Source organism: Plectropomus leopardus, chromosome 10 (genome assembly GCF_026936395.1).
Source record: "Plectropomus leopardus strain MGB_pleo_1.0 chromosome 10, ASM2693639v1, whole genome shotgun sequence".
Classification (NCBI taxonomy): Eukaryota; Metazoa; Chordata; class Actinopteri; order Perciformes; family Serranidae; genus Plectropomus; species Plectropomus leopardus.
The window spans coordinates 32,785,462-32,799,752 of NC_142185.1; the positions used below are offsets into that span (position 1 = coordinate 32,785,462).

General features: G+C 38.1%; 1 protein-coding gene across 2 annotated transcripts in view; it reads left to right on the forward strand.

Annotated features, from left to right (window-relative positions):
- The window catches only part of adcy5 (adenylate cyclase 5), a 130,937-nt gene that overhangs the window by 51,887 nt on the left and 64,759 nt on the right, over positions 1-14,291 (forward strand). For both annotated transcript variants that reach the window (XM_042494316.2, XM_088083651.1), the window contains exons 4-9: positions 3,217-3,328; positions 6,208-6,335; positions 7,512-7,670; positions 7,757-7,898; positions 9,658-9,795; positions 14,177-14,199. In XM_042494316.2, the coding sequence (XP_042350250.1) occupies positions 3,217-3,328; positions 6,208-6,335; positions 7,512-7,670; positions 7,757-7,898; positions 9,658-9,795; positions 14,177-14,199 (702 nt within the window). The remainder of the gene's footprint in view (positions 1-3,216; positions 3,329-6,207; positions 6,336-7,511; positions 7,671-7,756; positions 7,899-9,657; positions 9,796-14,176; positions 14,200-14,291) is intronic.

Below are 14,291 nucleotides of genomic sequence, written 5' to 3' on the forward strand. Positions count from 1 at the left end.
TGTGCAAACTTTGGTGCACAGAGGGTACTTTTTTGCTCACATGCTCGCCCGCGTGGATGTCCCTGATTAGGAGCCAGTCGAATTAATACGATTAAAGTGGAAGATGGATTCTTCGTAAAAAGGTTATTTTAAGTTTATTTGATCATTGGGGATCCCACATGAAGCTAAGTCAAGCTTTGATGAGTCAAAATTGCTCCAAGGAAGACAGTGGTAAGCAATATTACATAGCAAAAGACACATGGCGGGGTCATCTTGCCATCTGACTAATAAAGTTTGTCACATGTTTTACCTCAGGAGGAAATTGCTGACCAGAGAATAAATATGCTCATTGAGGAAAGAAATGTCGAGCGAGATGTGACTGTGTGAGGTGGAGGGTTGTGATGCTTTACAGAACAACTTGAGCCATTGAGGCCAAGCTCGTGGGTTTTTATTCGCGAGTGTACGAGAGGCCGACCTGGCTGGCTCCCGCAGCTGAATGCTGAGGCGTATTACTTTCTTTACCTGCCAGCCTGGTCCCTTTGTCCGTCTTTCTTTTTATTTTTCCTGAGAGAAATGATTCAGCCGGCTGAGATCATCTGTCCTGCTGTTGCGCAGGCCAGGGTTAGCGGAGTAATGAAAATGCCTCGATCACAAAAAGACCTTTGCTGTATCAGTTTACAGCGTTCTCAGGGAAGGGAAGCTAATTTTTTACAAGTGCAAAAGCCACTCGCAAATGTATTAGGTCTCTTTCTCAGTCTCACATATTCACACTCCTCGCCATTTTTCCAGGGCACGACCTCATTAGCACCGAAATCCTGTATCAAGTACTTTAAACACCAGATTAGAGACTTGCATTAAATACCTTTCACCTCCAGCAGTGGCCTCAGTGGTTCATCTTGACCCAAGTCTTTTAATAAGCTGATCCTAACTCTTTCTATCTGTTCCTGCCTGACAGTTTCCTGTTTTTAAGATTTTGTCTGGTGTATTAAGCTGAAAGGACAGAATTAGGGGTGCAAATTATGAGCAATTTCCTTAATCGATCAATTGTTAAAATTAATGATCGATTAATTATTATTTGGGAAAAAAAACAAACATAGAAACTATACTTATTTCAGACAATACCAAATGTGTTTTATCCTCAGTCAGCGCTCACAGCAACATGTTGCATTTATTTTGACAGCGATTCATAGGCTGTCAGTTAATTGATTAAATTGAACATGTGTTAACAATTCTTAACAACCGATTGATCGATTAATTGTTCTCACCCCTTCACAGAATCATTTCTTTTTGTAGAAGTTATGACCAGAGTTATCATGGTCATGGAAAACCTGGAAAAGTCATGAAATATCACATTCACAATGTACAGGCCTGGAAAAAGTCATGGAATTTGCAAAAATAACTAAAAGCTTTGGAAAAGTTATGGAGTTTTTTTTGTGTCATGATTATGTTACCATCTTCTGTGGGTAATAAGGTGTAATCTATAAATCTATTCAATAAGCAACGGTGATGTATCATCGATGCAAAGTCCATACATTTATCCATATCATCCTCTTTCAGATGCATCTTTATTTTGCAATTCTGTGTCCTATCACACAGCGTCAGGCAGATGATGACGCAGAGAGACGACACTTTAATTGCTCTGTCCCACCATCATGTTCCCAATGGATGAGAGGTTATGTGTTGTTCATCTAGAAAAAATCAGATACACGATTAGAGGGCTCACCAGAATATTCTGTGCTACTTGGCAACCATTTATTTCCTTTTGCAGCTACCAACATAACTGTCTGACACTTATTTTTTCTTTTTGTAAAATTGTATCATTATTTTTATTATTATATTACTACTACTAGTAGTAGTATTATTTATCTTTTGTTGTTTATTAGTTATACTTTAAAACTTAAAATTTGTTTCATTGTTGTTATTTTTAAAATTTTCTTTAACTTTGATTTTTTTTTTACAATTATTATTTACCTTCCTTTTTTTTATTTAACGTTTTTGTGTGTGGCTGTAAAGTTATTATGGATTCAGTAGGTGGGGTTGGGTAGGAACTCGGATGCATCATGTTCAAGCTGTTTATTCATTTTTTTTGATATATATATATATATATATATATATATATATATATATAATAAAAAAAGATCAAAAATATAATTAACTAATAAGACAGAGATGATGAGGATAATAAAGGGAATAAAGAGGGAATAAATCATCAGTGTGGATTTTTTATGTTGTCGGACTGCCAGTCAACAGATGGAGCACGTTTCAGACGTAAACAAACGCCTTACGTCAGAAAACGTCACGTCCCTGTCAGGAAACTGAGCAAACACCCTGCAGCCACATTAGCTGCTCTGTTTCCACAATATTTGACATTAAATAAAACATGAGCGCAGGCTGAAATTCATCCACGCTGTTCTGTCGTGAGATGCAGCGACTTAAAGCAGCGGTGAGTGAGAGAAAACGTAAATTATAAATGTAAATTAGTCGAGTTATGAGCGGAGAAAAAGTCCGCTAGCCGACAAGCTAATATACGCAATGAAAAATGCCATAGGCTTATGCTAATAATATTAGCATGTCGTGTATGTGGGGCAAACGTCACAGATGACAGTTGTTTTGAGCAGCTTTTCAAAAGAAAAAATCTTTTTATCTCTATGTCTTTTGAGATGTGAAATTGCTTAGAGAGGTGAACACTGCAGTGGGAAAGGGTCTGTGGCAGGGGTTGATATTTTTAAAAACAAACTCAAGACCTTCCCTTTTAGTTTGGCTTTCAGCTGATGTATACATTTCTAATCTCTTTTTAAAAATTATTTTTAGGTAATTTTGTTGTCACCTTTTGCTTATTTCTTGCAATTTGAGGGGCATTGTTAAGTGTCCCTAATAGCCTGTTTATGTGCTCTGTTTTTATTAACTCATTGTTTGCAGTTTGTTGTGCGTTTCTTTGTTTGGTGGGCCAAAGACAAATTTCTACCCTGATGGACAAAAAAAGATCTATTCTAATTTATTCTATTTCTTGCCAAGTTTGTCATTGACATTTCCCCCCATGTTTTTCTGCTCAGGTTTCAAATAGCTTGTGAAAGACACAGATAGTTGATGCTAAAGATGTTCGTGCTTATGTGTGTCTGCAGCCTCAGCAGGCAAACAGGACAGTTACCAGAGACGAGGACAGCGCAGAGGGAGCTGGTTATTCCGAACTGCGACAAAATGTTGAATCCTGTTTCTCTTGTCTTTGTGTTTCTGCAGCATCTTGTTTGCAGACATCGAGGGTTTCACCAGCCTGGCGTCCCAGTGCACAGCGCAGGAGCTGGTGATGACTCTTAATGAACTCTTCGCTCGTTTCGACAAGCTGGCGGCGGTAAGAATGCAATCACACGCAGATACTTTGAAAAATTTGAAAATAATAGAAATTTGTCCAAATTTTTATCATAAATGATCAGCCCAGTAGCCAAAAGAAAGTGTTGGCATTTTATATTTCTGCAAACAGCTGATATTTTTCATTTACATGTTGCTTATCATGTCAACATTTAGTATATGAGCAGATTTTGTCCTCTAGAGTTGGAGGAGATGGTTGATGGCATGTTAAACGCCTGCCAAGTTGCATACCACTGTTCTAAACCAACAACAAACAAATGCGAGTTTTTTGAGTTATTGCTGTGTTTCCAACAGCTTTTTAGGCACAAAATGTGGGTGTTTTTGTGACCCGCTGCTGGTTTTCCAGGAGTGATAGTGCTGCAAAAAGCAGATACATCACTGCTTTTTCAGCAGGGTTTGTGTCCTCCAAACAGGGTCTTTTAAGCTAAAACATGATCTTTTTTTAATCTTAACAAAGTTTTTTTGTACCTAAACCTAACCACGTTAATCACAGCATTATTGAAACGTAGTTTCAGCAAATCTGCTACAAAACAATGTGCAAATGTAACATATAGTTTATTTAAGAAACATACAATCCCAACCTTTCCTCTGGCAGTGAGGTTAAAAATGATGTATTAAAGTCAGTGGGTAGAAAATATTACAGTACATGCATTCATTCCCCAATTCCCAGCACATATGTAGAAAGGTGTTATTCAATTTCCAGACGATGAGACGTGGCTTGTTCAGGAAAGATGCTGTGGTAAATTGGGTGTTACTTATGAAAGCATCTGCAGCTGTGCTTAATGTGTGACGTTAAGTTAGAGAACAGACAGGCCTGATCACATCAAACCGAGCCACGTTATTGATGTTATTGACACTTAAAGAAACATTACATTTCCACATATCCACTACATAATGACAAATGTAACGTATCAGTGGTTTGCAGAAACATACAGTGCCAACTCTAGGGACTTCACACTAAGCTAGCTAAATCCTGAATTTCCAAAAAGCTCAGTTTTCATGTTAGAAGGTGGACAGAAGGCTGAAATTAGGAGTGACAGATGCATGTTCACCTTAAGATGGCTTTGCATGTTGAACACAGGCTTTGACTTCATCAGGTAACTATTTCAATGTCTTTTTTAAGTAAAAAAAAAAAAACCCCAAAGCTTAGCCTCACCTTTAGTATTTGGGGGAATCTTTAAAGAGAGCACATTCACAGAGCTCAAGGGCAGCTCCAAAATATCTGCCATCAATACCCTGCAGCCAGACATGTGTTTTTAGCACATTTCTAATAACCTGAGCTGCTGCTTCATGAATATTGATATAGTTTTTCTTATCCAGAAGCTTCTTCGTTTGTCCAGCGAACGCTCGATGTGTGTCGTTAGTTTATGAAAGGTGAAATAACGTGCTCATCAATATTTATGAGTGAAATGGGCATAATGGCGTTATAAACCGAGTCGATGCTGTTGACACATTTATGTCCATGCCAGATGTACCTTGTAGCTGTGTATACACACACATGCGTATGCAAACACACACACACACACGCACACACACATTCTTCTTCTGTGCTCTTTACACAGAGTCTTTTTGTATTTTCTCAGGGCCATGTGCTCGAGAGATACTCAGGTGGCTATCATGAGACACAGTGTTCTCCAAAACCCTGCAGATACACACGCACACGCACACGCGCACAGACACACACACACACACACACACACACACACACACACACACACACACACACAATATTGCAGTCGTCTGACATGTTGCATCGAGGTTTTTAGGATCTAATGAGTGAATCGGTGCTGACATGCGACTTTTGCAGAAATCTTGTTTTACATATCCATTCAACAGTGTTCAGTAGCTCATCTTTCTCTGTCAGCAGTTTGAAGGTGCAAACATTTACAATAATAATAACAAATCCCACATGATTTAACTGTTAATATGAAAACACTGAAGAGAAAAGCTGTAAGCTGTTGAGTCTGAGAAACAAGCATGTTTACGTACCTGTTTGTTTATAAGATTGTCTGTTTTACTTGCAAAGTTGGGACCATAAATTTCTTTATTGGCAGAACTTTTCTTTCTGTACAATCCAGTTAAATTCAGCTTTAGTTTAAGAAGTGAGGTTTGTCTGTGCTGAGCTGACTCATTTCAGAGTACAGTCAGGGAAAACCTGGAATAGGATTGGGAACATTTTGCAAATAGCAATTTCCAGGCCCGAAAAAGTTTTTGGAAAACTAAATATACTGTTAACATTTTGGAACTTTTTTCCATAAACCTGTATAATAACGCATGATGTGTTCAAAGACTGTCAGAAATTTGAAAATACAATAATAATTTCTGTTTTTACATTTTCTGGCTGGTATTAATGGTTTGAAGGATTTTTTCTTTTAAAAGTCACTCAAAATGGTTAAAGAATAAAATCGGCAATTTATTTTTATTTAAAAAAGCACACATTTTTGAAGAAAAAAAATCACTTTTTTTTTTTAAATGCCATACATTTTTATAGAAAATGAATGACCAAAATTTCAGAATTTGAAATTTTATAAGTCAGGACTCTAATTTAAGTCACTGCTAAACATTTGTTAAAGATTGCACTTGGCTAATCCTCTTGTGCTTATGTGGTTTGTATTTTAGTATTTTTGTATTTTTCTACCTTCTACCTTCTTTAGTACATACAGTAGTCTTCAGTATACAAAGACATGCGGCCGCACAATCATCACAACATATTATCAAAGGATGAATGAACCACTGATGTTTGAATAGAGCAAGCTGCAAAGTTTACTGTATCTGAGGGAAGAAATAAAGTTATGTAACCCACCACAGTGAACTCTCCTTCAGTTTATGAGTTGATTTACTGACCAGTTTGTTTCCTGACAGGAGAACCACTGTCTGCGCATCAAGATCCTGGGAGACTGCTACTACTGCGTGTCTGGGCTGCCGGAGGCGAGGGCCGACCACGCCCACTGCTGCGTGGAGATGGGGATGGACATGATCGAGGCCATCTCGTAAGTCTTTGGGGTTAACTGGGCATCACTGGTGAGCGTGTGACGGCAGTAAAAATGGCTGAATGTGTAAAATGGTAATGGGGGCTCTGGTCTCCAGCCTGCGGGTTAGTCAGTGGGAAAACAGCCGGATGGATGATTTCCAGATGGTTTCAGTTATGTTTCGTGGGAATCATTTATTAGCCATGGGAGCGGTATTAAAAAAATTGCTTTTCCTTATACATCCAAAAACTGTTGGTGTTTCCACTTTTTTTTTTAATATCTCAGACAGTCCCAGTAAATATATTCTAGGCATCTTTTGAGTGCCTGTATGTCCCTTTGTATCATTCTGTGTCTTCACTTTAAAATCTGAGTTTTTTCCTTGAGTCCTTGAATGCAGCGCATGTGTTTGTTTTGTTTTTTCCCTCTGCAGCAGTTTGTCACTTGCAGGATGGACAATTGATCTGTTGATTTGTTCACAGCTGATCAGATCACAGAGCAGTTTGCAGATGTTTCTAAGTGAAAGCAGCGAAGTTTTAGACCCGACAAAGTTTCACTTTCAATGTGTCCGACGTCCTGCAGCACCGTCTCTGCCCCAAATGCGCAATAGATAGCCAAGCATGTATATATATATCTTTGTCACAACATTTTGAACCATATTTGGGGGATAAAAAAAAGGTTTTTATTTTATTTTTTTGGAAAACGTTAAAATTGAATCTTTTCAGCCCAGCTCTCCAGCTCCACCTTTTGCGCCTGCATGATCAGCTGAGAACGCAGCCGGACAGAACCGACCACGGTGTTGTTATACGCCAGCAGATGGCCAGATGGCACCTGCTGAGGAAGCATAATACGTAGATGGTCGGTGTCAGGTTGAAATGCTGCAGGTCATGCAGCTTTTAGATAACGGAGGTTCTTATACGGCAGGCAGGATCGAACAAACCCTGCGTGCTGGAGTGTGGTGTTTGCTTTCTGTCTGAATCTGATGTTTTTTTCTACATCTTACCATGTGCCTCCTTCCTCTAATCCTAACCATCCGTGACCGACGTGCTTTTGTTGGCATTATTTGTTGACATCATGGTAGCGCCATCCCAGAAGGTCAACAGCAGACACAGAAGGTTACCCCGTGTCGAGGCTCCGTAGATGAAACTGTGCAGATTATTATGTCACTTCATCATGATTTTGACTTCATGTTTCCTGTAGGTTGGTGCGTGAGGTGACCGGGGTGAACGTGAACATGCGTGTGGGCATCCACAGCGGCAGGGTGCACTGTGGGGTTCTGGGACTCAGGAAGTGGCAGTTTGACGTCTGGTCCAATGACGTCACACTGGCCAATCAGATGGAGGCTGGGGGCCAAGCTGGGTACGTGTCTACAAACCAATCAGATTTGCTGAAAGTGTATGTACTGTGTTAATTTTGTGTGTTTGTGTGTGTTGTTTCCATTTTAGGCGCATCCATATCACAAAGGCCACTCTGAATTATCTGAACGGGGACTACGATGTGGAGCACGGAGCAGGAGGAGAAAGAAACGCCTACCTGAAGAAGCACAGCATAGAAACCTACCTCATTGTGGGCTGCAGTCAAAAAAGGGTACACTCATAATCGAACATAATGTCTAACTGAGACAAGACTTTAAAGACATCTTTCATTCTGCAGTATTTAGTGCTGATGGTACATGTGCAATCAATCTGGAGACAACACAATGTAACTTTCCAAAAATCCACAGAGGCCATCTATGTGTGGGTGTTGATTTATCTGAAGCAGAGAACAGGACATTTTTGGTACACCATCATAACCGAAACTGGAGTGCTGTTCCTGACGGAGCTATCTTTTTTAAAAACACACACAGCCCGTCCATACCGCACATATCGTTGTTTATAAACTGGGATCCAGTCCCATGTGAACTGTGTTTCAGAGAGGAATGAGTTCATCTCCGCTTCACTGCCTGAGCTCCGGCTTGTTTATGACTGGACTGCTGTTATCGGCCGTCTTTGTCCTCCAGCAGCATCACAAGCTGAGTCTATAGATAGCACGTCATGTGAAGTGATATCTTCCTCTCATTTTTGCTGCTCATGCTCTGAGACAGAAGCGATATTGTGCAGTCGAATGATTTTGGTTCCTTTTTCTATTTTTTTTTTATTTTTGAAAAATACCTCCTGGAGGCAGAACGTGGTTTCAGTATCTGATCTGTAAGAACTAAAATAGTTATAGATGGCATCTCCGGAAAACATCTTTTAACAAAACACCAGAGGCAGAAATTGATTTTTCCCTCCGAGCACATAAATATACATCAGATTTTACAGCTGGTGGATTTTTTTTACTTGCTGCCACTCACAGCTCGACGAGTGAATAAAACGATCACTAGAGTAGATGTTTTCATTGTAAGTTTCTGCAAACCACAGATATGTTACATTTGTATGTTATTTGAGAATGTCTTTCTGCTTTAACAATACTATAGTTAACATGATTATGTTTAGGCATGAAAACCACTTGGTTATGGTTAAAAAATGTAGTGTTTTGGCTTTTAATACCCGTTTTTGGTGGCACAAATGCAGCAATGTCTCTTAAAGACAAGCTTTTTGTGACATTATGTCGGGAGAAACTCCGTGATGTTTTGGTAAAAAGCAACAGCTTTTAGCAGAATGGCAACAGGTAACTAAAAAACACCCACATTCGATGGCCAAAAGCCTCTGGAAACCCAGAATTAACTCTGGAAACCACAACCTCTCAAATATTGATCTGCACCTTGTCAGGCGTCTTGCCGAGTTATTCCAACATCCACCACCCGCTGCACCTCCAGATGTCAAAGTCAGAGTCACTTTAGAAACGCTGTAATACATATGAAAGTGTCCAAATGTAACGTATCTGTGGGTTAAAGAAACGTACAGTCCCCACCTGTTAAAAATCTCAGAGCCCTGTAATATAAATAAAAAACAGTGAATAAAACTTGGAGGTGGAGAGTGGTGAAAGAAGTATTCAAATCTTTCACATTTTCAAGTAAAATTTAATGGTATTTAAAAAAAACTCTATAAAACCTGCTTTGAAAGAACTAGAATCAGAATCAGAAAAGGATTTATTGGCAAGTAGGTTCTCACTTATGAGGAGTTTGCTTTGGTTTTTGGAACAAACATTAAACATGCAATAAACATATTAAGAGGAAAGAGAGGAAACAGGTAGAGATGCTGAGACAATACCATAATGTAGTAAATATGTACAATGTAGCTAATTTAAAGTAAGAAAGCTGTACAGTTTTGATTGCTGTACCCAGAATGGTTGTGAGTTAGCAGTGCTGTTTGGGTTTAAATGTCATAAATATATTGTAACATTTCTGTGTCTTTATTTTCTGCAGAAAGAGGAGAAGGCGATGATTGCCAAAATGAACCGACAGAGGACCAATTCTGTCACCCACAACAGCGGCCACTGGACGGACCGGCCGTTCTACAATCACCTGGGCGGCAACCAGGTCTCCAAGGAGATGAAGAGGATGGTGAGGAAAATTTAAAAACTGGGCACTGAAATGTTTACTGACCCTCCGCTGTGAAAAGCTGCTATTACGCTTTTTGGTGTTATTAGAGTGCCGCAGCCTGGTGGCTCCCCCAGTAATATCTTATCTTAGTCCCCATTTGGTGATGGAGCCAAGACATTGATAATACCCATAATCCTTTGATCTGCAGTCCTGATAAGCAGCGGTGATGGCCCTTCATGGCACACGCCGCCTCTCACACCTCACCGCGGCTCTGAGAGGCTCTCAGGAGCACTCAGGGAGACAACAGCAGCACTGCGTGCTCCAGGGTAGCACAACAAATTGTTGGTCCTCTGCTGGCTGTAGAGCGACAAGGAGGGGATGGAGGGGACGGAGGGGACGGAGGGGGAAGACTCCCATCCTCTAAACTCCAACCTTTCGATGGAGGAAAAGCTTGAAATGCAGCAGAGTGATGTGACCATATTGAGATTCATTTTTATTCATGTGCTGTAGCTCTCGCTGCTGAGCCGACCCTGCAAACAGTGACTCACTCAGTGAATGGATGCACCCACACACACACACACACACACTCACAGTCACACACACACAATTGTTTTTTGTTTATTCTCACCTACCTCTCTCACTGAATCTATAACGGGGAAGAATGTGAGGAAGCTCGGGCCTCGTGCACAGCTCTGTACAAGTTATACTCACTTTACATCATCGTTTATCAAAAAATGATCTCTGAATCAAAAATTCAGATGTCTCATGATACAAAAAAATTACTGGAATACAAATTTGTGTGTGATTTAACACTTTTAAAGGGATGTGATCTAATTATTTAACCGTTTCAAACCTGAGCAAATGTCTTTCAGAAACATGGGAAGAAGGAAATGAGCAACTGAACATGAAAAGGCCCAAAAATAAGCATGAAATTAGGAAAAAGTCACAAGAAAGCAAGCTGAAAAACAAGCAAAAAAAGATTTGAAAAACATTTTTTAAAAAAGACAAGAAAATTACAAAAATACATACATATTTTTTTCTGAAACATAATTTTAGATATAGAATTATGAGAATTATTAATATAGTTTTAAGTACATTTCTTTCCTTTTTTGGACTATATCTAATAATGTCCCCATAACAAATTTGAACGTTTTTTTGTGTGTAATTTTCCAGACATTTCTTGCCAAGCTGCTTGTTGCCTTTTTCCCCATGTTTTTGAAAGAAATCAAAAAAAAAAATTCCATTTCTTTTTTCATTTAAGCAGCAAGAGATTCTACATGAATACCGTGAAAGTGTCAAAATGCTGAATCCACAGAGAAATGCACAAAGCTCATATTAGGAAACTTTTGCTGTAAAATGACTGAATATAAAGGTAGAAACTCAATTCTTACACTTAAAACGTGAAGATGTGAACAAAAAATATGGAGCTTATTATTAAAAAATGCATTGGAATGCAAACCCCATCAAAATACATTGAATAAATATGCATTTTTTAAAAAAATATTTTTTATTTTTTCAGTGACATTTTTGTCAGTGTAAGCATTTCCTCTTTCATTGTCAAACTTTATTTTCTTACTTTCACTGTTATAGCTACATTGTTGGTTTGCAACATCCAATAAAAGTGTCCAAACAAAAGACTCCAACCACAGTCAGCCAAAATCAAAGATGCCAAACTGATTTATGGTTGACATTTCTGACGGTAAACGCAGGAACACCACAGCTGAATCTGCTCGGCATAAAAACACACAAAAAACGGGCTTATCTCGTGTTGTCCTGGATGAGTACATTCAATTACTGCTCCTGACATCACGTCAGCGGCCGTGATGTTTTCTCTCTGTTTGCTTTATATCAGACAAGTGTGTCACCCGAGCGTCTGCATGTTCTTTACGCTCTGACTCACAGAGCCCTTTCAAAGTTTGCAGAAACATTAATGTTTCTGACATCAACTTTATTTTGCCACAGTTGAGCCTTTCTTCATCCTCCACTCTGCCCATCACTCTCTCTCTCTCTCCCTCTCTATCTCTGCGCTGCTCATTAATCACCCGGCCGGCGAGCTGTGATGATAAAGCAACTTGCAGAGCGGGAGTCAAAGACGCTCAGAGGACGTGAGAGAAAACGTCTATATAAATGGGAGGGAGGGGGCATCATGGATGGAGATTCTCTGTTGTTCTGTCAGTTCAGACACAGACGGAGCTGAGCGGTGGACTGTAAATGACCTACGAGGCGTCCACGAGTTTACACACGTTTTACGTCTGTTAATTCAGCTGTTCACATGTCAAAAAGATGAGAGGAAAGAGAGGATGCAAACTGTTTGAGTCAAGCAAAAATACTAAATATTTGATAGTTCTAGTGTCTTACTAATAATAATAAGAACTTTATTTATAGCACCTTTAAAAATATAGTTTACAAAGTGCTTTGACAGTACAACAACAGACAGTCCTGTTGATCACAAGCGACACAAAACTAGGGTAAAATTTCAAAGTGCCAGAAGTAAAAAGTTGGTATAAAATAATAAAAAGAATAAAACCAAAAACAACAACAGAAGCAATAAAAGCAATAGAAAATATTAATAAATTAATAAAATAATAAATTGAAATAAAAATAAAACTAAATAAATTAAAAATTATATGTAGAAATAAATAAATACATTTGAACTAAATAAATAAAACAAATTAAAAAAGGTAAAATAATTATAGAACTAAATGTTTTTACTTGTCATACATGGCAGCAAACTTTTGGAGTTATTTTTATTTATTTTTTGCACTGACGGTAAGACAAAAAAGACACTTTGAAACTTTGAAACAGACATTTCTCAGTATTGTCTGACATTTTTATTCATACACAATTCATTCATAAACTGGGGAAAATAAAATAAATATGAATAAATAATGATAATATATTATTATATAATATAATATAATAATAATAATAATAATAATAATAATAATAATAATAATAATAATAATAAAACATTACTGCAGGAGTCTGCTGCTGTCTTTGGTGTGTTTATCCAGAAGAGGGAGCTGGAGAGACGTGTTAGCACCTTCACTCATTGTAATTCTGTTTGGTGTGAATGGATGGATTATTGAAGAGGCAGTGGGTCCGGAGGCCGAAGGTCACTTTATATGATGGAAAGTCACAGAGCAGGATGAATGAATGTATATATATATATATTAATCCACTGAAGCAAGTTTAATTATTCTTTTAATGAATACACATGAATTTGTGAATGAGGTATGATTTTTTAATGGTAGTAACCTGCACTCACCTTTTCTAACTAATTTGGGCAATAATGTGCTTGATTAGATTTCAATATCTGTGCAGGAAAACTCAACTAATTTGTCCTTTTCTCATCTGTCCCGAACATTGAGCAGATTATGAGACAATGGGCCTCTTTGTGTCTTTTTAATTGTTTTATTTGTCTTTGCGTTCATTTTAGTATCTTTTTCGTCAGCATGTGTTCATTTCAGTGACTGCTTTGTAGAGGTAAGACTGGGTGAAATAAGAACAGATCAGCAGCAATCTTCAGCCCAGTTTGACGCAAATATCTTTCATTTTTTAGCAGACACCTGCTTGATTGTTTTTCCTGCTCACTTGCTTCTAGCCACAAGGAACCCTTCCCTTCATACCTCCTTTTTTAATTTCATTTTCTCATACTAGTTGTTATATCATCAGACCTCCAAGAACAATTATTTTCTAAATTATATATTGAATTTGACCATTATTGAACAAGCTAAAGTGCATTCAGAGGGATGATTGGATGGTTGAAGACAAAATTACAAAAATGATAACTAGGAGATTAAAATGGTTTGCAGCAGTCACTCTATAAAAGTTATTGCACCATCAAAATGAAATGTTATCATATAGATTATATTATAATTTCTGAAAATAAAATGAATGTATGTACTGTAGCTGTATCATTTATATAAAAGCTGTGTGGCCATTACGGCAGAAGTTAATGTTGAGCAGCTTTTTATCAGCTGAACTAATAGATTTCCCTCTGTTTTCAATAAACGAGTCGAGTTGCAGCTAACAATTCGTTTTCAGGTCAATTAATCTGTTTATTACTCATGATTTAGTAATTCATGTCAGAAAAATATCAGAAGTGAAATTTAAAATGCTCATCACAAGTTTCCAGAGCTCAAAGTGATATGGTTAAAACAAATAGTTTATTCTTACAAAGCAGGAAGAAAACTGTTTAGATCAGACCTAAAAATGGGTCAACAGAATTGTTTTCCTCGTTTGTGTCTCCGGGCCTTTATAGATTCCTAAACATTAGCCAGTTTTGTAATTTGGATAATAAGGGTTGTAGTAAAAAAAGAGGTTGGAAATGCTGTCAGATTGTTCTCTGCTGTTTATTCGGCTAATTATTTTCCTCTTTTTTCTCTTCTCTGTCTTGCAGGGATTTGAAGACCCCAAAGACAAGTGAGTAATAACTGTATCTCTTCATTATTATGCTCCCTGTCCTCCTCATCATCTCTATGATGTGTCTTTTTGTCTGTTTGCATTGACTCGCT